The sequence below is a fragment of the Phyllostomus discolor genome, chromosome 12 (genome assembly GCF_004126475.2).
Source record: "Phyllostomus discolor isolate MPI-MPIP mPhyDis1 chromosome 12, mPhyDis1.pri.v3, whole genome shotgun sequence".
NCBI lineage: Eukaryota > Metazoa > Chordata > Mammalia > Chiroptera > Phyllostomidae > Phyllostomus > Phyllostomus discolor.
In genome coordinates, this window is record NC_040914.2 from 43,574,287 (window position 1) to 43,602,222 (window position 27,936).

Consider the following 27,936-nt stretch of genomic DNA (forward strand, 5'->3'; position numbering starts at 1 on the left):
TATCCATAGCATGACGGATAAATGGTGGTGTGTATCCATGCAATGGGTGAAAAAGAGCAAACCCTAATAAGGCAACAATATGGATTTCATAAGTTGGTGGAGCAGAAGAAGCCAGCCCTAAAGAAAACATCCTGACTTCTATGAAACCTCACCGTAGGCAAAACGGATGTGCGGTGCTAGAGGTCAGAAGAGCAGGTCCGCTCTGGGAGGTTGATGGACTGGGAGGGTCTGTCAGGGAAACTTGTAGGATAACAGAAACGTTCTATATCTAGAACTAGTGGGCGTAGTTCTGGTTATTTATTACTGTGTAACAAAGCAGCCCAAAACTCGGAGACTGAAAACAAGAATGATTTGTTTTTCTCATGCATCGCAGCATGGGCAGGGCTTGGCAGGGGAGGCTCTGTTCCACCCAGAGCCCTCTGGGGCGGCTTGACTGGGGGTTAGAGAACTCGCTTCCAAGAAGGCTCGCTCCCGTGGCTGGCACGTTAGTGCTGGGAGTCCCGCTGGCACTGAGGGCCCAGGACCTTGGTCTCTCTTCACATGAGCCCCTCTACATAATGGGGTTCCTTGCAGCACGGGGCAAGCGAGAAGGGAGACGGAGAGCCAGGAAGAGGCTGTATCTCCCTTTGTGATCTAGCCTTGACAGTCACACAGCCTACTGCCTGCACACCGTGATCGGTGAGGTGCTCGCAAAGGCCTGCCAGATTTATAAGGAAGGGGCATAGACTCTCTGTCATTGTGAGGAAGCCACACGACATTGGACGATATGGCTTAAGTCCCCTTTGGGAGAGGCAGTTGGCTGGAGGTGTTTACATACGTACAAATGTTTTAGCTTCATACTTGAGACACATGTCCTTTACTATACATAAGTCATACCTCAAAAGAAACATAAATGCAATGTGAAAAACTGGTAGAGGAATATGCAGAGATAAATGTAGAAAGTGGACGGATGATCCTGGCCCTTTTTTCTTGTTACGGCCGCCCCACAGGAGTCGCCGTGCTTACCTGTGCGATGATCGTTCCCACTTCTTCCCATGCACTGAAGAACCTCATCTATCTGTCTAAACAAATACACCCCTAAACACAATTTTTAAAAGATAAAAATGGTGCCATACTACACAAATATTTCTGAAACTTATTTTTTCCCCTTCACTTAATACAGTGTGGCAATCCTTCCGTGCCGAGTGTTTGGGAGTGGAACGCCGTTACGTGTTCCGAGGATAGATGCTAAATAAATTATTGAGGACATAGATGATGCACTTCCGAGTTCGTAGGACGCCGCTGGCTGAACTCGGAGAGCAAAACCTGACCAAGAGAGACCAAGAGAGCTCACGGAAAGGGAACGATCAGCCGATCAATCACAGGACGGAACAATAAAGGTCTCTGCAAGAACAGCTATTGATGTGAGAAAGGATCGATAGCACTGAGCAAAAGAGCAGGATACAGAACGAGATGCACAGCTCACCCTCCCGACCTGTGCTCTCAGAGAACCCCGTTTTGTTTAAATGTCTGCATTGCACATAGAAAAGACTGAACGTCTGTCACCACTGCTGTGAATTGGGTATACGGCAAAGTGATGGGATCGTGAGTGAGTCCTCCCACGTTTTATTACTTTTTTAATTTGAGGATAGAAAAGAGGTTTCTCAGGGTTCTTCTGAAGTGAAAGTACTGGGAGTGGTTTTTCAGAGGTTTTTTTTCAAGTAAAAATACCGTGAGATTTACCTGTATACAAATGGACTAATGGCGAGCTCCAGCAAGGACACCAGCATGTCTACACCCTAAGACGCAGTTTATTCCTTCAGCTTCCTCTGCAGTGCTGCTGGGCAGCGGCTCTCCTCTGGCTCCACGCAATCTAACTCAGCTGCACACTCGTGCGCACCGAGCCCAGGGCACACGGGGTGGGATTACAAAGACGACCAGAACCCATTTCACGCACCCAAGAAACTAGTAAGGGGGGCGACACCCATTATGACTTGTGCAGCTAGAAATAAAACTTCTTTTTGGATTTGAAAAATATATGCAGCAGCCAGGGCCATTTGCAATGCCCTAAGCTAAATTCAGCTCACCTACGGAGCTCTCGCTCGTTTTTGTGCTTGTCGTCGCTTTTTGGAATTCAGCCTAGGGCAGTCGTATGTGTCACCACGTCTGCTGGTTTATACTTAGAACAAGTGTGAGGACTCATGAGAAACAGACCGAGCTCTTTCCCGTGGCGCCTGGGAGGCAGTCGGCTGCTTCAGGATGAAGCTGAACATCTCTTTCCCAGCCACTGGCTGGCAGAGGAGAGGTTGTGGAGAAAAGGGGACCCTAGTGCACCGTTGGTGGGACTGCAGACTGGTACAACCACTGTGGGAAACAGTTTGGAACTTCCTCAGAGAACTAAAAATGGATCTGCCTTTGGACCCAGCAATTCCACTGCTGGGACTATACCCTAAGAACACTGAAACACCAATACAAAAGAACCTGTGCATCCCAATGTTCATAGCAGCACAATTTACAATAGCCAAGTGCTGGAAGCAACCTAGATGCCCATCAGTCAATGAATGAGTCAAAAAACTGTGGTACATTTACACAATGGAATTCTATGCAGCAGAAAGAAAGAAGGAGCTCCTACCCTTTGCAACAGTGTGGATGGAGCTGGAAAGCATTGTGCTGAGTGAAGTAAGCCAGGTTGTGAGAGACAAATACCATGTGATCTCACCTTTAACAGGACCCTAAACAACAAAACAAACAAACAAGCAAAATATAACCAAAGACACTGAAATAGAGGTCAGGCTGATGGTGACCACAGGGGAGAGAAGAGGGAATTTCAGGGGAGAATGGGAAGGGTTTACAGGAATAAATATAAAGGACACATGGACAAAAACTAGGGGGAGGGTGGTAATGGGAGGGAAGTGGGAAGGATGGGTGGGTGGGCTGGAATGGGGAGTAAAAGGCAGAAAACTGTACTTGAACAATGATTAAAATTTTAAAAAAAGAAACAGATCTATTGGCAAAAAAACCACAAGACATTTAGTAATACTCTCGAAAAGGCAGCGAGGAGAAAGGAGGAGGAAGGGCTCCACTTGGGAAATTATTTTAATGCCGGAGAAAGAGAGGACATTTAAAACAGATAAAAGGCAATTATTACGTCCTTCAGATTTTTATATCTCAGCAGTGCATGAGAATGTAGCTGCTATTGAGTTACCCTCTGTTTGAAAGGATGAGGATTGTAGGTATAAATAGAAGCTACAGGCAGAAAAAGACTCACGTGTCCAGCAGAGACTGGTAAGTGTGTGAAATAATACCCTCTCCTCCCGAGACTGCAGCGATGCCCGCGTGCCAAGTTTAAGCTCCTCCGGGAATAAGGGAAGGGAAAGTCAGGGGAAACCAAGGTTTCCCTTCTTGCACATCTTAAACCAGTCCACACCTTCACCAAACATCGAGGCGATAATACTAACACACGGCAGTCATCTCTCAAAGATGTCTGGGCCCACGGGGTATTTTGTTATCCCCACACTTGACCTATTTCTAGCTGAGCATTAACGACTCTTCAGAGAGGCGTGATTCATCTAAGCCCTAAAAAGACAATATCCCCTTCCCTCTTGAGGGTGCAGTTTCCGAGGAGCCTTTCCCAGGGGCCATGGCTCCAGAAATTAAAAAGCAGCCAGGGAGAGGGCCACCCCTGGTCGGAAGAAGTTGGAAAACTGCTGGGCGCAGGATTAGTTAAGAGCAGAGCTTTGCAGCCAGTGATCTGGTTTTGAATGACAGCTTGGTCAATTACTTTCTTCACGACCTTGGGCAATTTTCTTAACCGCGCTGTGCCCCAGTTTCCTTGTCTGGAAAATGGGATGACGAAGGTGACTCCTTCTGCCTCGGAGGGGTAAGTGAAGATTGGATGAATACACTCGTTAAGACTGGTTGACCTGGAGTAAATGCTCCATAAGTATTCACAGTTACTCAAAGAACTGAACCCGGTTAAATATTCCCCAGCTGTTGTGTATCGCTATTTCCCCACCACCCACCCTGCACAGACTTTGTAGTCTGACTGTATTTTGGATCATTTCATAGATGGCGCCTCATTTCTCAGATTTACATTTCTGAAATTGCTATGGAGGTTAAACAGGTTTCGAATTTTTGTCCCAGTTGCGATGTTTCCTTTTTAATCTATTTTCGCCGTCCAGTTGTACTTTTATTATTAGCCACCTCACCTGCTATCTTGATGCAATCAAGCTTAAGACAAATAACTATAATTAGTCTAGTTTGCTGCACATTGTCAAGGCTGCTGTCCTGTTCATAAAAATGTTACTAGGGCTCCAAGGACACTGAGCTGGAATTATCTGTCCCACGTGTCCTAAATCTTTGAAATAAGCCACGGAAGCCGAGCACAGCTGCTGTGATATAAATATGGCCTTCCACGAAAAAGCGTGTCATGGCCAGAAAGAAATTCAAAGCGGCAGGCTGGGTTTCAGAGCCCACGAGAATGTGCAGCCTCTCCGGTTACCGGGAAGCAAATATAGACCGGGCTGGTTATGTGAACACATTTCGTTTCATTCTGTCCGTCTCTGCTCATTCCCCAGCCCCAGAGACCGGATCAACCCAGTTATAAGTAGGTCGGCTTGCTCTTCTCCCGTCCGCCTCAGAAATGTCCCTTCTTTTTTTTCTTTAAAGATTTTATTTATTTATTTTTAGAGAGGGAAGGGAGGGAGAAAGAGAGAGAGAAAAAAACATCAATGTGTGATTGCTGGGGGCCATGGCCTGCAACCCAGGCATGTGCCCTGACTGGGAATCGAACCTGCGATGCTTTGGTTCACAGCCTGCGCTCAATCCACTGAGCTATGCCAGCCAGGGCAGAAATGTCTCTTCTTTTTAAGGCAAATTTTTTCCATCTTCGGCGGTCTTGAGTTCATCCCCTTGCTGCCTTACAGGACTCTCTTTTGCGTGTGTGTGATTACAACCTCTCCATTTCCACTGGCAACTTTTCCTGGTACCCACACGTATGTAACTATTTCCCCTGACCGAGAAAACATCCTCATCCCAATAGTCTGGCCTCTGCTGCCCCTCCACCGGCACCGGCAATGCCGGTGGTCTCCCAACTGCCCCTCTCTGTCATTCTGCTTGACCTCCTCGGCCGTGATGGTTGACCGCTTGCTGGACATGACGGTGTGTGTGCCAGGAAGGTACTTTCCATCCCCACCCCCAGACACCGTTCACGTGTATCCAGCTTCAGGGAGATGCTCATTTGGATGAAATTCTTTTGACTTCCTGAGTATACCGAGGGGCCCTTGGCACTTAGCCAGACACTTGCGTGGAAGCTGTGCCAAGAGACACCTGCCCGGACTCGGATCCTATATTTGTCGTAGGAAAGGCTGCAGAGGACATGCTGTCTGACACAGTGTTCCTTTCGAGAGGGCCCATGGGAGAATTCTCTGGAGCGCCCGACCTGTTGTTATCTTATGGGCACTGTGAACGTGGTGTGATCACCCATTGTGTTTCCCTTCTTGCTCTGGTTGCTAGGAAACCCGGGACAATGGTGCAGGCCTCACGCAGCAACTGCCCAAGACCTCTTGACACATGTTTTATGGTCTCGCTTCACCTCTCCCTTCGCTTTCTTATCGCTTTCTCGCAGGCTTCCTCCTTTCCCCTCTTTCTGCTGCTCTCCCTTTGTATTTTTTCCTCTTCAGCGAACATCCTTCAGTGAACCCCACCTTCTTTGCTTCCTGCCTTTTTTTATTTTCCTTCTCAGTGAACATCCACGCGCTCCATGCCCGGGCATTGTGCTAAGGGCGGGGCACACAGCCATCGTCACCCCAAAACACCCACGGGAGTACCCGCAGCCCCGGTCGGGTCGCTCCCGGCTCCGGAAGGGAACCTGGTGCTCCATGTAACTTAGTGGTTAGGGTCGCTTAGTGTTTCTCTGAGGACGCTGGTCACTCTGTGGTCCCTGCTCTGGACGGGATCCTAGTGATCCACCTACCCAGGCACACCGCCCTCGTCCCGGTCACCCTCAGGTCATGTGCTGCGTCCCTGTACACCCCACTGATCAGTCAGTTCGCTCACCCCTTGCACCCTCCTCTACAGAAGCAGCAATTTCCCGCCTCTGTGATCACATGGCACACACAAACTGATTACTGAAATTCTACGGTACAGTGGAGAGTACATTCTTTTTGCTGATCTGACAAAAAATAGGTATAATTTTGATGCATTCATACCAGACAGCTAGCTATTCATGTGTTGGCTGTTGTCTTTTTTTTTTTTTTTTAATTTTACAACCTCAGGGAAAACAGGTGGTTGCCCCTGATGAAATAATCAGGCATGGAATACTTTAAAAATTCTTGTAGCACACCGGGTGAAAATCACTGGTCTACAGTGTGCAGCCTTTCATAAGAGCACAAACACAACTTCTTTTTTTTTAAGATTTTATTTATTTATTTACTTTTAGAGAGGAGGAGAGAGGGAGAAAGAGAAGGAGAGAAACATCAATGTGTGGTTGCTTCTCACACGGCCCCCACTGGGGACCCGGCCCACAACCCAGGCGTGTGCCCTGACTGGGAATCGAACCTGCGACCCTTTGGTTCACAGCCCACGCTCAATCCCCTGAGCTGCACCAGCCAGGGCCACAAACACAACTTCTGTTGGAAGAATTAAAACGGGTGACGAGGGAGCGAGAGCAGGCCGTAGGACTGGGGGCTAGACAGCGAAGTGGCGGCCGGCCGGGTGGCTTTCCTTCTCAGTTCCTACTTCCTGGGGACAGTTCCCTCACCTTCCGCTTTCATTCCTCCCCGCGGCGGGCTCAGGCACGGGGACGGGCCCTTCTGCTTCACTCCTGACTCAGCCCGTTATTTTGGGACTGGCATGCCGGAGCACTGTACCTCCCTCGTCAGGGAAGGGACCGCGGGGAGACTGTCCAGGGCTCTATTTTCGCTTCCAGGAAGCCTGGGGTCGAATTTCACAGCTCCGCTAGCCTTCACCCGGCTTACCCGACGAGCGCTGCTCTTGAAAAATCAGACAACAACGCTGTTGTCTGAGTGCCTCGGATTTTAAGTCGTAGCCCACCCTTTTTCAAGCACGTGGGAACTTAACAATGACTGACCGGCCTGGAGCAGAGCTCAGACAGACCACAGCCTCCCGGGCATTGAGCAAGTCAGACGGCCAAGTCTGTAGCACGTCCATCCACCATGTCCAGGTGCCCAACGTGGTGGCCTGTGGCTGGCGGGCTGTGGCGTCGGGGGAATAGTAACGTATCAGAAACCCTGCGTTCACACCCACCCTCTCTCTTCTCTTCCCCTTGACCAGCGATTTTCACCTTGGGCGAGTCTCTCTCCGATAGGCGCCGGGATCTGGGGGGAGAGAGCCGGCTTCAGAGAGGCTGGGTGACCGCTGGAGCAGGTCACAGGTCACAGGTCTCTTTTCTGCGCCTTTTACTCACCGTCTCGTCAGCTCAGGGCAGTTGTAAGGATGCTAAGTACATGTCACATCTCCCTTGGTTGTGGGGAGCTGTTTGCTCTCTGTCTGAAACTCATGTCCCATCTCTTTCCCGGCAGGGAGACCAATCCAGACTCAGTCCCGGGGGCCTTTCTGAGACCACCCCCCAACAAGCTCAAGCAGCCAGGGGAACGCTTGCACTGACTTTTCTCTATGACCAGCAGGCATCTGGCTGACCATGGTCTGTGTGCAGAGATTCGTCTTGGGGTCCGTGTGACCCCAAGGAGGGCCTGGCGGGGAGGCTGGTGGGATAGACAGGAGCGGGGCTGGAGTGTCTTAAGTCACGGCCTTCCTCCCAGTGCCAGTTCCAATACCCAAAATGGGGGTTGCAGGGACCATACAGCGCAGGGTAAGCACCGCGACCCAGTGGGTTCAAAACCGCGCTGACCTGGGCCGTCCCCATTTCAGAGACAAACGAAAAAGATACAAAGTCACTGCACCGAGGTCGACGGCCGGCGACCTTGGGTTTAAAACGGGAATTGGACTCCACTCAGGAGCTGTGCTCGCTGCCCGCTGACGGCTGCTCCGTGGAGTGGTTCCTGGGTTTCGGGGTCATCTGTCCCTTCCTGACTCCAGGGGAAGATTCCCCACGTGCATGCTCTCCAGGGCCCTTCCGGCCACACCCCCAGGGTCTGACTCCACCCCCGCACCCCCGCCCCGCGCTGGCCCGCACCTCAAACCCGGAGTCTCCCCAGGTTGTCCGGGACACGCTACCCGCGGTGACGCAGCCTTCCTGCAGAGCGCGCGTGCGGCTGGAGCACCTGTCCCCAAGCAGGGGGCTGTCACCGCCACTGTCGCCGCCCCTCCGCACGCCCCGAGCTCGCGTCTGAGCCCTGGCGCCCCCTGGGCTGGAGAACAGCGAGGGCGCCACCCCGGTCCGCAGGGCGACCCTGCGCGCTGGCCGGCCGCTCAGAGGATTCGGCCGCGGGGCCCGGGCGCTGCCGGAAGCAGGGGCGGGGTGCGCCCGCGCGGGATGCTGTGAAGGGCGAGCGGGTCGGCAGCAATGAGCGCCTCTGCGGCCACCGGGGTCTTCATGCTGTCCCTCTCGGCCATCCCGGTGACCTATGTCTTCAACCACCTGGCGGCCCAGCAGCAGTGAGTGGGCGCACGGGGCGGGAGCGGCGGGGGGGCGGGCAGCGCCGAGGGACAGCGGGAGCCCCGGCAACTTTTCAGATGGGGCTGAGGCGTCACTGCAGAGCCGTGGGTCCCGGTTGGTTGGGGAGCAGCGTCTGGGCAGGGGAAGGAGGGGAGGCACCCAGGGGGTCGCACCAGCGGGGGGCTTCGCTCAGGCTGGCATTCTTGCCATTCAGCTCCATTCTGGGCCAAGGGCTGGGTACCCGTCCGGTGCCGGCACTGTGCCAGGCACCGGGGTTAGAGGTCTGTGAGGTGACGCCCCTGCCCTGGTGGCCTCAGGGCCGTGCTTGGGGGCCGTGAGACACCTCCGGCTATGGGCCCGCGTGCTGGTTGTGCTCCTGCCTTGTTCGCAGTCTTGCAGGAACGCTTCCATGTTTGGACACACGCACACTTACCATTTCGTAGTAATTTTAGAAACCGCTCAGAATGGGCAGCAGAAACAGCCCTGGACCGGGGGTGAAGAAGACCCGGGTTCCAGCCTGGCTTTGGCCCTGACCAGCGGGCGGCCCAGCCTCCGAGTTCTGGTCTGTCCCATGGCCTGCACTTGCACCTGGGTCAGGACTGGGGGAGACTGGGGGCGCGGCATGGGGTGTGGGGAGGGAGGCTGCGCTGCTGAGGGAGTGGGGGAGGCTGGAGCGCCTCGTTCGGAGCCCTGCCCCTCAGTCCTCAGCGAGGGGCCCCTCAGGCAGGGACCCCCGCGCCAGCAGCGGCCCGGCCCGTGGGGAGGGTGCCAGGCTTGGTGCCTGCCGGCGTCCCCTGCTGTCTGCGGCAGGAGGAAGTCCCCGGCGAGGCTGCCCGCAGCAGCTGGTGCTAAGGAAATTGCGTCAGACCGGAGGCGGCAACCCCCCTCCGGCCTTCAGCCTGCGGAAAGCTAACGGTCTGCCCACAAGGCCCGGACTTCCTCCTCCGTCGCTGCTGGGGTCGCCCCTCGCTGCCTCCTTTGTCCAGGTGGCAGCCACTGGTCCTGACTGATCGCTGGGCACGGGCGGTGGCTGCCCTTGGCGTGACCCGGTCTCGGGCACGTCTCCCGGAGCACCCAAGTCTGGGCCGTGAATGTCACAGGTCTGGGACCGTAGGGCCGTGGGGGACCCTGCCCTCCTCCAGTGGCGTTTTGGGCCACTCAGCAAATATTTACGGAGGGCCCACAGCGTGCCTGGCACTGCTTTACAAGGTGGGGACGTAGCTGTGAACAAGTCAGAGGAGACTGGGGAGGCGTGCGTCGAGACGGAGGTCGACGGATAACATGGGGCCGCATGGGAGAGGGAGCGGGAAGGGAACTGGTAGTCAGGAAGGGCTTCTTGGAGGAGGTGACCCTTGCGCTGCAGGAGGTGGCCACAGGACCATCTGGGGGCAGAGTCTTCCAGGCAGGGGAACAGGGGGCAGTGCGGAGAGAGGGGCGTGGCCGGTGGCGGCGATGTTTCAGGGGGAGCCGCACAGCTCACTGAAGAACTGCGCGACGAGGAGGGGATTTCAGGGTGACCCTGAGGTTTTGGCCTCAGCCACTGGGCGGAGAAGGGCGGCCATTTACTGAGTCCTCGTGTCCCTGAGCACACTGCTGGGCCTTGGGGGTAGGACTAGGCTCCCTCCAACCTTCCCATCCTCCTCCTGCCGCTGGAATCCCAGTTGCCCTGGACCGCTCCCTCTTCTTCCTCCACTCACCGCCGTCCACCGCCCCTTCCCCGCAACGCCCTCCGTGCCGTCTCCCCTGGCTCCGGCCCCCTCTGAACCCGACCACGGCCGAGCCTCCTCCCTCGGGGGCTCCCCTGCCCCGGTGTGCCGCCCCCCATGCTAGAGCTTCGGCCGCACCAGGCTGCGCTGTGCGCCTGGGAGACACTCCTTCACCACCCTGCCCCCTCTGCCGCGCATGCTGGTCCCCCCTCCTCCTCGTCCCCGACGGTTGGAGCCACACTTGCACTTTAGGCCCCAGAGTGACATGCCACCTCTTCCTCTCCCAGACCCTCCCTCCAAGTGGATGTGACCTCTGCCTCCTTCACCAGCCCCCTGCCCACCCCGCCTACGTTGTGTCCCTGCCACAGGTGTTTCTTTCCTGGGCCAGAGCTCTCCTTCCCAGCCATAGCTCGCCTTTGTGTTGTCTAGCTGGGCACGGGGCCTCGTGGTGCATAGTGGGCCTTCGGTGAAGCTGAAATTCATCGAAGCTAATCCCTTCCCATCAGACCTTTCGTGAGAGCCTGAAGGACAGGAAAGGCAGATCAGGTTGAGGAGCCGGGAAAGGGGTGGGGTCTGTCTGACTGTCTCTCTCTGGCACTCACGTGCGCGCGCGCACACACACACACACACACACACGGCTCGCTCTCACCCACACACGTCCCCTCTCTGGTGTCTCTGTTCACAGAGGGGCACCGGTAACCTGTGCCCCCCCACCCCCCACTCCGAGAGGAAGAGCTTTCCCACCCTTGGGGTAGTCAGAGGCCTCCCCCTGCCCCCCCCCTCCAGCCCCTGCTGGCCCCCTTCGTCCCTGTTCTGAGCGGGTCCTGCCCGAGGTGGCCGTCGCCGGGAGACACAGACGGGCCGCCGCCCCAGTTTCTCTCCCATCTCTCTGCCTGCTCTGGAGGGGACGGCGGGAGGGGACGCCAGGAGGGGACGCCATGACCCAGTGACCCGGCTCCTCTGTGGGCTCTGGGTGCTCCTGCTCTGTCTGTGATGCCGCAGCGGTCAGCCGATGTCCTCGGAGGAGCCGGGACGGGGGTCGTCCTGGCCGCCGCCTGCCTCCGGTGGCGGTGAACATGCCTGTCGGCTCACACAGCATGCCGAACCGTCGTCCTCTTCGCGGGACGCCTCAGCTCAGCGTCATGCCCTCAGCCTGCGCCAGCCTCCACGGCCGTCCTCCCCTCCGCGGGCGTCCTCCCCTCCGTGGGCGCACTCACTCCTGCAGGAGGAGCCCGGAGCACCCAGGGGTGTGCACCGCTGGGAGCTTCCTGCCGGTCTCAGTGTCCTACCTGGGTACCGTGGTGGCCACACTCGTTCTTGTCGTTAAATCGTGTCATCCTTGCCTCTGTCCAGCTACCATCCACTGCCCATCCGTCCACCATCCACCATCCATATCCACCCACCCATGCACCCACCACCCATCCCTCCGTACCTCCTTCCTCATCTCCCGTGCCCTCCTCCCCTCCCTCACCTGTCCATCTCTCACACCCTCACGGAGGCCCCAGGCAGACGGTCAGCTCCACGCACCCAGGTATCCTGAAAGAATCCGTGTGTCCCTGTGCCCCACTCCTGCAAGTGCAGGGGACGGCGACCACCCGGGCGCACCCCCCTGCCGTCTGCACGCCGGGAGAGGAGGTTCCCACAGTTGGGGCCCGCCTCCTTGGGGCCCGCCAGCTGCAGGCCGGCTGGGCCACTTCCTGACCGTGACCTTGGGGGCGGGTCTCTGACTGGTGCCTGGCACGCGTCCCAGCTGGAGGTGCGTGGAGCGAACCTCAGCCCGCGTTGGGCCCTCGGCTGTGAGTAGGTGTCGGCGGGCTGTGAGTCCTGTGGCTGGGAAGGGCACTTTCCAGAAGCCCAGGGACGGGGGGTGAAGCTTGTTCCAAGGGCCCGTGTCAAGCTGTGCTGGTGAGGAGGCGTCTCAGCTCAGCAGCGGTGCCTTCGGCCGCTCTCAGGGGCCGTCGTGGGGGCTCTGGTGTGTGCCCTAGGCCGTCGGAGGGGGCCGGGCTGGGCTTCACCTCGAACCGACAGCCCTGCTGGCGTTAGAGGGGGTAGGGGGTGCCTCTGCGGGACCAGAGGTGACCCCCCGGGCGGGTGAGCTCCGAGCCCACTGAGATAGGCCCCCCCCCCCGCCCCGCCCTGTGCAGACAGGGACCGCTCCTGCTCACCCGTGGTGCCCGGCACACAGGGGTGCAGAATATATTTCTCCTTCAACATGTTTTTAAGTGAGTGAAAAAACAGTCTAAAATAAACGTCACGGTGTTCCTAAGGTCACTCTGTGAGGCCGCCAGAGTGCAGGCCTCTTGGCTGCTGTGTCCACCAAGCCTCTGGCCGCCTGCTGCCCACGGCAGAGGGTCCGTGGCCCCTGGTCTGCTTGGCACCCTATCTGCCCCCCAGGAGAAGGCCCAGGGGCTGGGCCCAGCCTCGCCTCCTCGTGGCTGTCTGGGCGTGGGGCAGGGCGCTGGCTCGCTGGCCCCGGGCCTGGGTGGCCGCTTTCATTCCAGCCTCAGGAGTGGCCTGGGCTCTTCCCTCCTCGGACTGGCCCCGGCCACTGGTCCGCTGGATGCCACACGTGGGTGGCCCGTGGCTCTTCTTCCTCGTCCCGGGCCTGGGACGTGCGTGTGTGTGTGTGACTGTGACCCTGGCCTGGGTCCTGGGGCTGGGGCTGGGGGTCCCTGGCTGGCACTGAGGCAGGTGGCCTGGCGGGCACAGGGGCACAGCGGCCGGAGGGGCAGAGGCAGCAGCAGCTTCTTCGACACGTTGTCCATGCAGGGGCTGGCCGACAAGAGTGTGAGGACCCGGTGCCTCCGGCCCCCAGAGTCCCAGTGGGCAGCCCGGAGGGGCCAGGGTGCTGTCAGGAAACGTCACTGACTCCCTGGTGCTTGCTCGGGCTGCAGGCAGGGGCAGAGCGGGCAGTGGCTCTGTCCAACCGCCAGGACCTTCCCGGCACCAGCATGTTTATTCGGATAAGTGACCGCCTCCCCCTTCTGGTCCTCGCAGCTTCTGGACCAGCGTGGCGGTGGCGGCCCTCATCCTGCTCCTGGTGGCCCTGTCGGTTCGGACCCTGGTCAGGAGGAAAGCGCCCCGGGACCCGCTGTTCTACGGTACATCTGTCCCCCGGCGGGACGCTGCCGCGTCCCCGGAGCAGCGCAGCCAGGCGGCCTCCGTCCCTCCACCCCCGAGGCTGTGCGCGACCCGAGCCCAAGGGTGCCGTGGCAGGCGGTGGAGGGGTGCCCCGGGATGATGCGGCCCCCTCCCCCGAGCCAACACCTTTTTCCGGCCTCGGGCCCCGCCCTCTTCCAGCTGGGAGCCCGAGGAGCCGGTGTGGAGCCCAGGTTGGGGGGCAGAGGGGGACAGTGGGTGAGGCGGTGTGATGCCGCCGGACACGCGGTGAGCTGGCCCACTGGGGAGTCGCTGAGGTGAACGAGCTCTCCTGGGTCATCGTTTTAAACCCACCTGGGGGTCACCTCTGTGCTCTGGCCGCGGGTTACAGGTTTTGTCCCGGTGGGGTGCAGGGGTGGCCCTGGGTAGCCAGCCACTCAGGAAGTGTGGGGGATGGGGATGGGAGGGAGTCAGGGGGTGAGTTTGTCACTCTTACCCGCGGCGGGTGTCCCCTGGCTGAGCGCCCTGGGCAGTGTGAGGTCGGAGCCACGGCACGGACCGGGATCCCACGGTGTGTGCCAGCGGCGCGTCCTGTGAGTCCGCATGGTGACGGCGTCCGCAGGGTCCTCTGGGACACACTGAAAGCAACCCCTCGTCGGTGGCCAAACTAGCTCTTGGCCGCCGTCTCCCATCTGCTCGCTGTAAACCGCTGCCCTCTGCCCTCTGCCCTCTGCCCCCAGTGTACGCCGTGTTTGGCTTTACCAGCGTGGTGAACCTCATCACAGGCCTGGAGCAGGACGGCGTCATCGACGGCTTCATGGCACACTACCTGAAAGAGGTAGGCACTGTCCCGCCGGGCCGTGCCTCCCACCCACCCCTGGGCCAGCCACCGGAGCCACTCTGCTTGGGTGGGCTCCGCTCTCTGGGCGTGGGCAGGCGCGGTCGGTGCAGGGCGTGTCTCCGGCTGCCCTGGACGGAGGCCGCTTGTTCGCACGGACAGCGGGGACCAGGTCACGGGATGCGACTCTCTGCCCTCTCACCCCTGGCCCGCTAAACCCTCCTTGTGTGTAGTATAAACGAGGTCCTTTAAGAGAACGCAGGATTAGTGTAGTGTTATTAAAATGTCACCCCATCCGAAAGCCCGAGTGAGTCTTACGTGCGTAAGGGACCAGACGCCGAGGCACTTAATGAAGCCGTTTGACTGTGACGCCCCCCGCTCCCGCCGCCGCAGCATTACAGAGCCTCCCGGGACCGGAGAGCTAGTCCTGCTTCCTTGCTTTACCGGGGGCGGTGAAGCCAGCCCCGGAGAGGTGGGGCGACCTATTCAAGGTCACACGGGAGATAAGGAGCAGAGCTGAGAGTCTTCGTACGTTTCTTTTCTTTTTTTAGATTTTATTTATTTATTTTTAGAGAGGGAAGGGAGAGAGAGAAACATCCATGTGCGGTTGCTGGGGACCATGGCCTGCAACCCAGGCATGTGGCCTGACTGGGAATCGAACCTGTGATGCCTGGTTCGCAGCCCACGCTCAATCCACTGAGCTACGCCAGCCAGGGCCATACATTTCTAATCATGGGGAGCTTCATACGCGAGCTACGGAGTTTGCATTGTATCCCGTGTGCAAAGGAAGGTTTGCAGTCAGGAGACAAGCAGTGGGCCCAGGAAGGAAGGGCTTGCAGGGAAGGGTCAGGGCCAGGAGCTGGGACCAGTCAGGAGGCTTCATGTGGCTGGGAGGGGGAGTTGGGGACAAGCCAGGGGTGACAGGGAGTAACGTCCTGCTTCAGCGAGAGTGCTGGCTGCTGAAGCCGAGAGCAGCACGGTGGGAGGGGGGTTTTGGGGGGAGCTGCAGTTCCGCAGAGGTCGGTTGGAGTGGTCTCTGGGTCCCGAGCTCTGTCCCGGGAGCCCACCAAGTGGGAGCAGGCGGGGGAGGCCTCCGGGTGTGGGTGACACTGCTCTCGCGTTAAAAAAAAAAAAAGGCAACGGCAGCAGACAGCGAACCTGCCTAGGAAGGTGGAGGGCCTTTGGAGGGGAAGGCACGGTTTGGGCAAAAGCTCGGAGATGAGAGAGAGGCCGTGCCTCCCCTCCCTCGGGCCGGGGTGCAGGTCCGCAGCGCTGGTGCCGAGTTCCTCTGGGGACACGTGGGGTCTCAGGTGGTGGAGGCACGCCCTGGCAGGCACCCCAGCGGGCAGGGCTGTGCGAGGGTCAGGAACGGGCCGGGCAGGCGGAGAGACAGGGGCCTCGGGAGCACAGTTGGTGCCTCGGAGCCCGGGAGGCCAGGAGCTCGCCCAGGACAAGGCGGGAAGAGCAAAGGGCCCAGGGCACTGGTGGCCGCAGGGTCAAGTTCTGTTTTCGCCTTCCGGCCAGCTTTGTGGTTTTACAAGGTGAAGTGCACTTTCACTGTAGCGGAGTGCCGCCAGCGAGCTCCGCCTTATTTCACCTGCGACACAGGCCTGGTCCTCCCCGCCGGCGTTGGAGTCGAGAGTAAAGCGGACCCCCTCTCCGTGCTTCCCCTAGGGCGAACCGTACCTGAACACGGCCCACGGGCACATGCTCTGCTACTGGGACGGCTCCGTGCACTACCTCATGTACCTGGTGATGGTGGCGGCCATCGCCTGGGAGTAAGTCACTTCGCCTTCGCCCCCTTAGCCACCGAGATGAGGGTAGGTGGGGAAAACGCCCGTCGAGGCAACCACGTCACCAGGCACCCCTGGACTCGAAGGCACGTGCCGGGCAGAGACGGTCCAAAGCTGCTCTTCCCTCCGTCCGGGTGTAGCCCCGACGCTCAGAGGCCTGTCCTTTGATTCCCTCGCAAACCAGCTGGCTCTGGCTTCTCTGGGAACGTGTGTGCGTGGGGTTAAGAGGAAGGGGGGCAGGGCCTGGGTCTGTGTTGAGGGGCGCACGCGTGGGCTCTCTGGAGACCCCGGCTCGGCCCCTGTCCCGGCAGCGAGCAGCGCTCTCTGGCTGCATTGGTGACGTCCCCGCCCATGCCGGTCCACCCACAGCTGCTTCCTGCTGGGGCCCTGAGGCCAGGATAGCTCAAGGTCAGCACAGCTCGAGGCCAGGACAGCTCAAGGCCGGCTGCCTCCCCAGGACCCCCCTTGGTTCCCGGTTAGGAAAAGTCGAGCCTTCCTCTCTTGCCCCACGCAAGGCTGCCCTTCCATTCGGCCAAATGCACGCCCTGGGCCTCCTCCCCCCGCAGTCGTGAGCTCAAGGGCAGCTCCAGCCAAGTTTTGGACTTTTCTCAGGACTGTGAATGTTCTCTCTCTTCACGAATCTCCCCAGGCTCTGGGCAACCCGGCAGGTGCTTCTGAGAGTGCCCGGGCTCTGCTTGGGTGCTGTCGGGAGTAGCCAGGGTGCCTGCAGCCCAGGGAACACCCACAGGGGCGGCAGGCCTGTGCCCCTGCGGACTGTCCACCACCATGAACGGGCCTCTGGGGGTCTCCGAGTGTGGCGTGGGGCGGGACGCACACAGTGTGCAGCACTCTGTCCCCTGCTGAGACTGTCCTTCCGAGCCTCTCGGAGCCTGTAGGGAGCCGGGCTGTGGGATATCTGTTGAAAGACCTTTTTGTCAACCTTGCCTGTTAAGGAGATCCGGGGTATATGTCACTTCGCATCTTCACCTTTTGGGTTTTGGCCAAAATTCTGTGACCCCAGGGAAAGTCCACTTACCATCCCGTCACGCATGCTTACCACGATTTAGGATATGGGTCCAGTGTTCGTTCTTTGGCTGAGCCTTCTTCTTCGTCCCACACGTAACACGCGGGGCCCCCGTCACAGCGAGGAGCGTGTTGTGGTCCACAGGCAGGACTCCCGGTCACAAGGACACGAAGAGGGCTCTCCAGTGCATCACACGCGGGAATCGTGTCCGCCCGCCAGGGTTCCCTGTGCGTGACTCAGGACTCTCCAGCCAGCTCCGACCCGCGTGCTTTCCCGGTGCGCACACAGACACGGTCGTGGGTCGTCTTTGGCAGACGGTACTGTTCTCAGCCAGGACTCTTGCGTTCCAGGGAGAGTTACAGAACCATCGGCCTGTACTGGGTCGGATCGATCGTGACGAGCATGGTGGTTTTCGTGCCGGGAAACATCGTAGGTAAGGAGCGTGACCTTCCAATTCTCTTCCCTCTCCTGGAACGACGGGGGCTGTCCTTCAGTAGAGAAGCTCTTTCGGTCGTACTAGAACCAAGATGCTGTTTTGCAGAATGATTCCTATTTTTCCTCTTCCAAACGCCTGTGGCCAGTTTTCAGAAGTGTGCCCTCAGCGACCAGGCAGTTTAATTATCTGGTTCCTGCCACGCAGGGGGGCCGAAGGGGATGCATATCGTGTTTGCGTCTGTGTTTAGCGCGTAGGTACTTCTTACAACGGTCGTAATACGCAGGGCGGGTCAAAAGCAGGTTTACACCTGGTGGTACGCGAAGGAGTTTATTCTCGTATTATTATTTATTGTATTATTTTCCCTGCGAACACCCATCAACCCACGGTTGTGCCCACTCTGTACATAACTGGCACCCTGTGGGAACTCGATGAAGGTACTTGAAAATGAAGCCTCTTTCAAGCTGATGTAAACGAGGTGATTTAGGCCTGCGAGAAGTGGAGATATGATCATAAATACGCTTTAGAAGCACAATAGTTAGAGCATGTCTGTTAAACAGCTCACAGAGTTTCGAGTTGACCCTTTTCTGGTTGTTGTTAGAAATAGTGCCTTGTCCATGGCGACAGTTCAGGCGCCTTGAGATGGGGAGGAACCCTGGATGATACTTGTGTTCCTGTCTGCCTTCTGTAAATGTTCGTGTCCTCCTTCTCTCTTTAACACAGGGAAGTACGGGACACGCCTTTGCCCCGCCTTTTTCTTGAGCCTGCTGTATACTTGCCTTCCCGTCTGGGCTGGTTTCAGAATCTATCATCAGCCGTCAGAAAATCACCACTACCCCGCCAAGGTGATGTCCACTGAGTAACCTGTAACCTGTCTTCACACCCTTGGGGCTCGCTCTCAGCTACTGGCTCCCGAGCCTCGCGCCTCCGTGGACTGGGGCGCTCGGGGCACCAACCGGAGGGGAGCTGTGTCGCTTCTGCCGGGTTGGATCTGGGGGCCAAGGCCGTCTGTCTGAATACACCTGCTGCCTGTGCCAGCGGCCACCTCGGCGCTGTGCTGCCCCTCACGTTCCGCACGTGTGCCGATGGGCGGTTTGTCTGGGGCCTGGGGTTTGAGCACCTTTCGGAGGTGCCCGTGCATTTACTGCCATCAGGGGAGGCGGGCGGGATACCGCGTTCAAGGTGGCACACACAGCCACAGGGCCTGACGACCTACGGACCCCGGCCCGTGGGAACCAGCGGAGGATGCCTCTGAGACGGCTCCCTCCCGTTCCAGCCGTGTGGTCGAGGTGAAACACTAGGGTCTTCTTTTCTAAGCTAGAGACATCTTCCTAAGTTTCTCTTCCTTTTAAGGGTAGATCCTTGAGCAAAACCGATACGTGAAAATATGCATTATTAGAGATAATCAGAACATGATTATTCATTTTACAAAAAGAATTACAATAGGGTAGCTGGGTAGCTCGGCTGCTTTGAATGTCATCCCGATACGCCAAGGTTGCGGGTTTGATCCCCGGTCAGGGCTGACACAAGTACCAACCAAACAAATGCATGAGCAAGTGCATCGGTGTTTCTGTGTCTCCCTCTTCCTACACCCCCTCCTCTCTCTAAAAAAATAATAACAAAGATTCACAATAGGATTCATTAAAATACCCTTGGATTTACACGCCTTTCATTTGTTGACGGGCAGGCGGCTGCCATGGAAACTGAGGGTGGCACGCTGACCCCTGGTAACCCTGACGTCCTTCTGAGGAAGGGGGTGCTTGTCAGAAAAAGCAAACAGTCACCTTGGTCCTCGCTCCATGGCTTGTAAGGGCTCCGTGCCCGTGGGCCGACAGCGTTCCTGTCGTAAGACACAGAACTGTTGATGACCGAGTTTTAAAGATGTGAAGACACAGAGATGGCCAGGGAGAGACGGACACTGTCGTGCAGTGCTGACAGGACCGCAATTCGGCTTTGCCCTGCAAAGCAATGTGGCCACATTCTCAACCTTAACAAAGGGAAGGGCCCCGGCCTCAGAGAATCATGAGGGACGCTGTCCGAGATTTAGGGGCCAAGTGGCTCGTCACCACCGTAAGTGTAACAGTGAAAACGACTAAATGTCCAGCAACAGGAGAACAGCTAATACACGGTGCTTCCATTGATATTAAGTTTTAGAAGAGTTTTTTACTGATGTGGGAAAGTAGGTGGAGGTTGAGCATCGAAAGAAAACAAATCATTTATACAATCAGTCCCAATTTTTGTGAAAAATAAAACTACTGGCAGTACAGCGGCAGGTGTGTGGTTTATTGTTTAAAATGAGTGTGCCGTACACTTATAATCACAAAAATGCTATTTCAAGGAAAATTATGGACCCAGAGCCCAGGGGACCCTCCGGGACCACACGACAGCCCCTCCACTCATTTCAGAGATGAGGCAGTATCACACAAGCATCACACAAACAAGCATCAACCAAACAAATGCACGAGCAATTGAAGGGAAAAATGATTTTGCTCAAGTTACCTGGCTGGGGGTTCGCGCTATGAATCGTGGGTCTGCAGAATTCCCTCGCCCGTCGCCGTGGTGCTTGGATGTCAGGCGGACCACCGATTCGCTGGCGCGGTGGGCCTGCTCATCAGCTACAGACTCTGTTTTAGGTCGTGCAAGAAGTGCAAGCGAAGGACCTGCTGAGAAGACCATTTGACCTCGTGCTGGTTGTGTGTCTCCTCCTGGCAGCGGCATTCAGCCTGTTCAGAGGCTTGGTAAGCGTAGTTCCTCCCGGGAACACACGCAGCGACTGACAGATGCCCCTCCCGTTGGATCCCGGGCCTGCCCCCCGCCGCTCTCCCACCTGGGTCCGCGCCAGGTGTCTCCTCTTAAGGGAGTGGGTGGGGCTGCTTCTCACCACTTCCTTCAGGTCCTCAGTTCAGGTTCTACCCAGAACTATGTTCCCTCCTTTATTTGGGGGCACCTGAAGAATCAGCCATTAGATGCTCCTTCTTTTCATTCCTTGATGTGTCTGATTTCAACATCCCGGGAAAGGGTGATAACTCAAGACCGCGATGCGTGTCCTCAGGGGCGGGGCCGTGGGGTTGAGGAAGGGCTACCAGGGCAAGGTGTTCGAGTCCTGGCCACGTAAGGAGCTGCGTGGCCTTGGCAAAACTCCCTAACCCCTTTGCTCCTCAGTTTCTTCTTCTATAAAAAGCGGGCTGAGAGCATTATTTCAAAGATTAAATACTGAACATGAGACACACGAGCACATAGTAGGTGCTCGTTAAATGGCTGGTATTTTCATCGATGGAGGATCCTTCACGATGCCCCCGTTGCTCCAATTATTCTTGGTGGGGACAAATTCGAGCAGCCAGAACTGGATGGTACATTGCGTTCAGTTCCGGTGGCTGTTACTAACCGTCCTCAGGCTGCCGGCATTGCCTAACAGGTGGCCGCAGAGTGGCAAGTGTAAGCTGACGTGGCGGGCTCATTGTTTCGGGGTCAGCTGGCTGAGCCCAGGGTGAGAAGTCGTCTTAAGACGTGTGGTCGGGAACTTCCTGGAGGATAGTTGGCTCATAGGAGAGGCCCCAGGGAGGGAAGTAAAGGAAAAAGCCGGGCCATGGGCTCTGCTCAGACCACAGGGAGGGAAACCCTTCTTGGGTCAGTCCGCTGTGGTGCCCACGGAAAAGAACGGCAGCACAAGGGAGCCCCACCTGGACAGTCTCACGCGGCTGCATCCCCTGCCCAGTGCACGGGAGAATGTGTGTGTGTGGGTGTGTGCACACTGGGTGGGCGGGGCTCTTAGGGTGGGGCCCCTTTTACCAGCTCTGCCACTGGCCCGTGCTCGTGTGTGTCATCCAGGTGGGACACCTATGTCCAAGGACAGGCAGGACCATGCCCAAGGGAGGTGACCTAGTCATGTACCAAAGGGACACTTTGTCTCCTCTGTGGCCTTGAGTCTACTTTGCCGTGACCAAACCCGTGCTGCTCTCGAAGTGGACACAGGAGGCGGCTTCCCATGAGAGCGCCCTGCTTTCAATTCCTTGTCCTTTACTGCCCCCGAAGGCCACCGCCTGTGTGAGGCACTGGACAGAGGACATTACCTTTCAGTCTCGCAAAAGCACGGTGAGCTGACCTCGGTACAGAAATGTGCTCTTCTCCCCGCAGGGAGCGGCAGGCTGGCTCCTCCCTGAGACGGGGGAGCTGGAGACCGGAGGCAGACGGTGCAATGCTACCGAGACCCAGACGGGGGCCCGAGAGCACAGCTCCCCTCTACCCCGTCTCCTCGCAGTGAATCTGCAGAGCGGCCCCCTCCCCCAGTTACTGAGGAGCTCCTACCGTACGATAGTTTTTGTCACGCAGCCAAGCGGCCTGGGACCGACCCTGGCACACGGAGCCTCACCCACAAACAGCAGAACCAGATGTGACTGCGTGGCAGTAATGGCATCATTTTCGTCCCCAGATCGCGCTGGACTGCCCGGCTGAGCTCTGCCGGCTGTACACGCAGTTTCAAGAGCCCTACCTGAAGGACCCTGCTGCTTACCCCAAAATCCAGGTCGAGTAGCTGCAAAGCCTCAGATTTTCCTCATTTCCTCTCTTTAAGAACAGTAACATGTGGCCCTGGCTGGGGTGGCTCAGTGGGGTGGAGCATCGTCCCATAAACTGAAAGGTCATGGGTTTGATTCCTGGTCAGGGTACATGCCTGGGTTGTGGGTTCCATCCCAGTCAGGGCGCGTGTGAGGGGCAGTTTCTCTCCCTCTTTCCCTCCCTTGGCTGAGGATTAAAAAAAAAAAAGGCCCTGGCTGGTGTGGCTCAGTGAATTGAGTGCCAGCCTGCAAACCAAAGGGTTGCTGGTTCGATTCCCAGTCAGGGCACATGCCTGGGTTGCAGGCCAGGTCCCAGTAGGGGGTGCTCAAGAGGCAACCACACACTGATCTTTCTCTTCCTCTCTTTCTCCTCGCTCTAAAAATAAATAAATAGAATCTTAAAAAAAAAAAGGATGGGGAAACGTGGTTCCATGTAGGAAATGACAATGACCATCCATTTCCACCACCGACAACGTTTCCTGCTTCACCGCCGCCCTTTCTGCCCGCTGCAGATGCTGGTGCACCTGTTCTACTCCGTCCCATACTTCGCGGCGGCGCTGTACGGCCTGGTGGTGCCGGGGTGCTCCTGGATGGCCGACGTCACGCTGGTCCACGCTGGAGGCCTGGCCCAGGTACCCAGATGCCCCATGGCCAAAGCTCGCTGGGTGGGGCTTTGCTGTCAGGGCTGCCCGTCTGGAAAAACACCTCTGCTCGGTGTCTTAGGGTAGGGACTCCTGAGTGGACAGGTCCCCTTTCGTTGTGCCTTCCTTGAGAAGCCACTCCCGCACCCCTGTGGTATTTACCTCTCACAGCAACCCCCCGGTAGGTGCTCCACCAGTTTATCCGGATGGCGCCCTGCAAGGTGACGTGACTTGTCCACTGTGCCACAGACCAGAGGACACAGTTGTTTAGCCTTGACCTCTGCGCCCTAGGCTGCTGCTCCTGTGTCCGCCAGGACAGAGGGCCTCCCGCTCTTCCCAGGCCTTTTCTTGAGAGGATGAGATTGCTCAGGGTTCCACAGCGACTGGGCGCACTGTCCAGGGGACCCTCGTGGCCTCGGAGGCAGGAACAGACCCCCCCCTCAGCCGGGCAGTGCGAGACCTTGGGCTCGCGTCCCCTGGCTGTGTGGCCGTGCAGCGCTTTATTGAGAAGGGGCCCAAGGCTGACCTGTGGACGATGGGACTGTCAAGAGTGGACTCTCATGGAGGTGAACTTTATGAGCATGTTCCTTCATGGAAACCTTCCTTCAAGAAATTCCCGGCGGTGAGGGTTCGGGAAGAACAGAGATGGTGGGGATACTTAAGCAAATTCCATGCAAATCAGGTGCTTAGGGCGTAAGCGCTGAGCACCTTTTATTATCAGAAGTAGACTTTGGGTTTAATGTCTCCGTTTCACACACTGATGATTATCCTTTCGTGGAGAAAGACGCAGCCTTGATATTGTCGAAAGGTCAGCAAGGGGAACGAAAAACAAAGCCCGAGTTGTTTTTTTTTTTTTTTTAAACAGAGTCGAGCACAGGATCCTGAGCAGGCACTTGCATTTGTTGTACCTGTGTCTGGGGAAGAGCGTCGTGGGCTTGGCACCGCCCCACGCTCCTCAGAAAACCCACCAAACCCAGCCTCGTTATTCCCTTAAACAGGCGCGGAAGCGAAGGGGTTACTACGAACCTAACGCAAGGTCCGGCTGCTGCTGTGTGGTGGGGCCGGGGCCGGATGCTCCGTCTGCACCCAGGTCCAGGGTCCTTAACCGCTAGCCTGTGCTGCTCCAGAAACCCCACGAAATGACAACACGGTTCTGGGTCCGCTGCTCACTCTGTGTTGCCCCAAGAGCTTGGTTATCGCCCCAGTGTTCACATCCGTTTTGGCCTGTCTTTATGCGGACACCTGAAACTTTTCAGCGCTCTTTTCTGGAACCAGGAACGGGATTTTCAGGCATCAGGTCGTCTCTCTAAGAAAACTCTCTAAGAAAACAGAGCCGTTAAGACTTAACCCTTCTTTGCCTTTATTGTCTTTCTATCCCAACCATCCATTCTTTATATATATAACTTAAGCTGAAAAATGATTTTTTAAAAAGATTTTATTTATTTACTTTTAGAGAAGGAAGGGAGGGAGAAAGAGAGAGAGAGAGAGACAGAGAAACATCAATGTGCAGTTGCTGTGGGTCATGGCCTGCAACCCAGGCATGTACCCTGGCTGGGTATCGAACCTGCGACACTTTGGTTCGCAGCCCACGCTCAATCCACTGAGCTACGCCAGCCAGGGCTGAAAAATTATTTTGAATGAAGTAGAAGACGGATTATCAGGTGCTCAACCTCACACCGCTGAGGTTTGGAGCCACGTCTGGGGTCCAGAACTTGGACCCGCAGCCCCGGGCCACGTGCCGTGCACGGTGCCGACTGCCCTGCACCGCCCGACCCCAGGCTGGCCTCGGGCTGAGCTCTGTGGGCCATCACAGGGAGGGGGACACCGAGCAGCTCCTTGCCGGCTCCATGCTTGGGAAGGAACCCCTCCCCTCCTCAGGCGAGGCTGGGGTTTCTCTGGAGCTTCAGGACGCCGTGTGCTGGATTCCGCAGGCTCAGGGAGGGAGCTCCAGTCGGGTGCCCGCTCGGCTGAGTGGTGCCCCCCACAAACACACCACCAAGACCGTGCGCAGAGCTGGACACTGAAGACCGCTGGCCTCACTCAGGCTGCTTCCCTCACAGACAGACACCCCTTGATTAGAAGCATCACTGGATGTGCCCCTGGTGGAGTCATTCGGAAGGAGAGGGCCCTCCAAGACAGGCGCGACGACAGGAGACACGCTGTGTGGAGGCTCTGGCATTCTGACCGTCCCGAGGCCACGGCTGCAGAGCGTGGGCTGAGTTGTGACGGCACAACAGGCGCCACAGAACACACCGGACACGGTGCCTGCCTGGCGGGCTCCCAGTCTGATCTGAACACAGGGTCAGGCGTGTCCCCACGTCTGCTGGTCTGTGACGCACGCGGGACAAGTGTCTATAAAGACAGAGACACCGCACCCGCCTCTCTGAGATCAGGGCTCAGATGGGGCGTCTAGCGCAGAAGGCAGCATTCGGTTCTGTGTTCAGACAAGCGCTGTCACTCAAAACAGGCTCTCGGGGAAACCGGTGCCCGGGGGCCTGGACCAAGGCCTGGGGCAGCCTCGCCAAGGCCCCCGCTCCCAGGGGCTCTGGCCTTCACAGCCCCGAGGTGGACTGTCTCCCATCACCCGGGTTCTGTTCGGGCCTCCGCCCCGGGGAGGTGTCTGAGGGCAGAGCCCCCGTGGGTGGCCATGCCGAGGCGTCCTGGGCAACGCACCAGCTGGTTCAATGTCTGTCCCCAGAGAGGGGTGAGACTGTCCCCGGGAGGCATCGGTAACTTGTAAAAACTCGGCCCGGTGAAACATCTGTCACCGCCACAAACCTGAACGCACGCTGCTCACGGCGGCTTGTCCCTTCGTAGCAGACACAGTCAGTGCTCGGTGACACCGATGTCTACCAGCCGCTGAGCGGAATAAACCGATCCGAGTGGAAGGAAATGGGAGAGAGCGTGTGTGTGTTTAAAGAAAATGAGTTTTTCGTGGTTACTTCTGACTTCCCTAGGTGGTTACCATCTTTTATGTCTTCTTCACGTTGATCCTGATGAATAACTCGCCACTTACTGCGTTCAAATTCCCAATCCTTTATTCACGTATGCCTCGAATCTCAGAAAGATAGGAAAATGCAGACTCCAGCATCGCTCTTTGTAATGACACAAGGATCCTGAGGAAATCCTCGCACGGGAGGAAGCCTTTTCTAATACAATGTCCCCCCTGTTCTCACGAAAAGGCTCAAAAAAGACCGACCCGTGGGAAGCGCTCGCCTTCCCATCCCCCTGGGGCGGACCAGCGGTTCCGGTACGACTGGGCGTGAAGAGGGGGGCTGCCTGTGTCTCGGCCACGTCGCAGAGAGCAGCCCCGCATTCCCCACCCACGCGGTGGCCACCCGATCTCACAAAACCGCCCTTAGCGTTAAGTTGCATGAGAAAAAAAAATAAAACAAATAAAAACGTATAACCACTGGCTTTGAGTTTTTGCTCCCGGGAGTAGGGGTAAAGACGGATAAACAAAACAGAGGCCCCTGGTACGTGTTTTTAGACAATATGTCAGCTTTCTCAGTCCCCACACTTGCCTCATTTTCACGGGAACACAGCTTGTGAGACACAATCGAGTTTATCTACAGGGTCCCCAAGAGTTTTCAGTCCAGTCGAACTACTACTGTTTGGTATGGGGCCCTGGAGGAGTTGTAAGACAGCTGGTACGATAAAGCCACCCTCTAGAGAAAGTATGCTTTATTCCAACAGGATGTCAGGACCGGCCCTAAACTCAACGAAACAGTCAAGACTAGGGACTGTCTGAAAGCACTAGTTCTTCAGGGGACAGGAACGTGGTCTGAGCGAATCATTCAGAACTCCTTAGGCATCCAACTGAACACAAAACTCATGCTGACCTCCTGCTTTTTTTTTTTTTTTTTTTTTTAATGCAACAGGCTCAGTTTTCTCACATCGGTGCTTCTCTTCACGCTAGAACTGCTTACGTCTACCGAGTCCCCGAAGATGCGAAAATCCTCTTTCTAGCCTTAAACGTGGCCTACGGCGCTCTCCCTCAGCTCCTGGCCTATCGCTGCATCCAGAAGCCAGAATTCTTCGTCAGAACAAAGGCGGACGAAAAGGCCGAGTAAGAATGCAAAGTCACGTCGCTCTTCTCTGGGTTACTGACTGAGGTCATCGTCCGGGTACCGGCACCTCGTCCCATTCCACCCGCTTCCCGGCCAGGACACCCGAGGACAGGTCAACTCTCCTCCTGCGCCGCGTGCGTGAGCTGTCAGTGGGGCTGCGTGGGCCAACGTGTCCTTTAAAAAAATTTTTTTGGGGGGGAAGGAAACAGATGAAGTCGTTGAGAGGCTGTTTAAAGAAATGTATTCAAAATGATCTGTGAATGAACTGGACCACCGATCTCGATATTCTGTTTGCATGTACGAAGTGCAAGTGTGAAGACTGACACTTCGGCTCCTGCCACCGTGAGCACGGACGTGTGACCAGCCGAGAGGGGATATGCTTCCCCCGTGCGGCAAAAATTCCAAAAGGCAAATCGAGTGGAGAGAGAGTTTTACATGTGAGATGCACATGCCCGCCCATTATAAATGACAAGTTATTAGACTGTTTTAAAATGTTATTTGAAAAACGTGTTCCTGAGGAAAGTATAGTATTTGCCGCTGTTTTAAGAACTGCTTTTCCTAAAACTTTTTGAGAGTAGAGAGCTAAGGAGGGATCAGTAGCTTTCTCTTTGTCCTTCACGGAATACTTGTTTTACTGGTGACTGGAGATCTTTCTACTGTATTTCTGTGTGTATTTTTAATAAAATTGTTTGTCTTTTTATGACAACAAATATTAAATTGGACAATCTTTTTTTCAGAAAAGTTGGGTCGTTTGTTTTGAAAGGCCGTCATTCATACGTCCCAGTTCCAAACGCCACCTGCACGCTCCCCCAGGTGGGCCCTGAAGGGGTCTTTCGAGGAGTTAAATGTCACTAGTTTTAAGCTAAAATACTCCAAGTTAAAAAAGACCTTTCAAGGATGAGACCTGCATTGTCACTTCTACTACCTCTTAATGAACTTTCCACGTTTGGAACTGCGAGCGCGTGGAGCGTAATGAAGGGAAGTCAGCGTGTGCGGAAAGGAGAGAAGCCAAGGTCACCGCCGCCGCTGCACTGCCCTGCGGTGGGCGTGGCGTGGCGACTGGGGGGTGTGGCGTAGCGGCGGGGGGCGTGGCGTGGTGGCTGGGGGTTGTGGCGGGTGGCCAGGACTACTGGCACGCTGGTTCCCTTCACTGCGCCGCCACCACCACCACCACGCCTTTCATCAGCTCTTCACCACAAAACAATTGGAAAAAAAAAAAAAA

At 56.7% G+C, this 27,936-nt stretch overlaps 1 protein-coding gene and 1 long non-coding RNA gene across 4 annotated transcripts; one reads left to right on the top strand and one right to left on the bottom strand.

The window, feature by feature from the left end:
- The first annotated feature begins 3,102 nt into the window (after nt 1–3,102).
- On the top strand, nt 3,103–27,420 carry TM6SF1 (transmembrane 6 superfamily member 1). Of its 3 annotated transcripts, none has more exons than XM_036013169.1 (10): nt 3,103–3,264; nt 13,261–13,364; nt 14,103–14,200; nt 15,875–15,978; nt 17,368–17,450; nt 18,174–18,295; nt 20,084–20,188; nt 21,880–21,972; nt 22,516–22,635; nt 26,526–27,420. In XM_036013169.1, the coding sequence occupies exons 1-10, from the start codon at nt 3,200–3,202 to the stop codon at nt 26,715–26,717; spliced, it is 1,086 nt and encodes a 361-aa protein (XP_035869062.1). In that variant the 5' UTR covers nt 3,103–3,199; the 3' UTR covers nt 26,718–27,420. The 3 variants fall into 3 exon arrangements, with proteins under 3 accessions (XP_035869062.1, XP_028358028.1, XP_035869063.1); XM_028502227.2 differs by lacking the exon at nt 3,103–3,264 and adding an exon at nt 8,234–8,556; XM_036013170.1 differs by lacking the exons at nt 3,103–3,264; nt 20,084–20,188 and adding an exon at nt 8,234–8,556.
- Nucleotides 6,900–8,245, bottom strand: LOC118497736. Its single transcript, XR_004900271.1, has 2 exons — nt 7,246–8,245; nt 6,900–6,966 (listed from the first exon to the last, which is right to left on the bottom strand). It is a non-coding gene; the product is annotated as an uncharacterized LOC118497736 (long non-coding RNA).
- Nucleotides 27,421–27,936: the final 516 nt, after the last annotated feature.

What these genes read in the sequence shown, in the direction of transcription:
- TM6SF1 (XM_028502227.2), top strand. Translation starts at nt 8,465, where the DNA reads ATGAGCGCCTCTGCGGCCACCGGGGTCTTCATGCTGTCCCTCTCGGCC. An exon ending in ATCACCACTACCCCGCCAAG is followed by an intron (nt 18,296 to 20,083) that starts GTGATGTCCACT and finishes ACTCTGTTTTAG; the next exon opens with GTCGTGCAAGAAGTGCAAGC. An exon ending in TCAGCCTGTTCAGAGGCTTG is followed by an intron (nt 20,189 to 21,879) that starts GTAAGCGTAGTT and finishes TTTCGTCCCCAG; the next exon opens with ATCGCGCTGGACTGCCCGGC.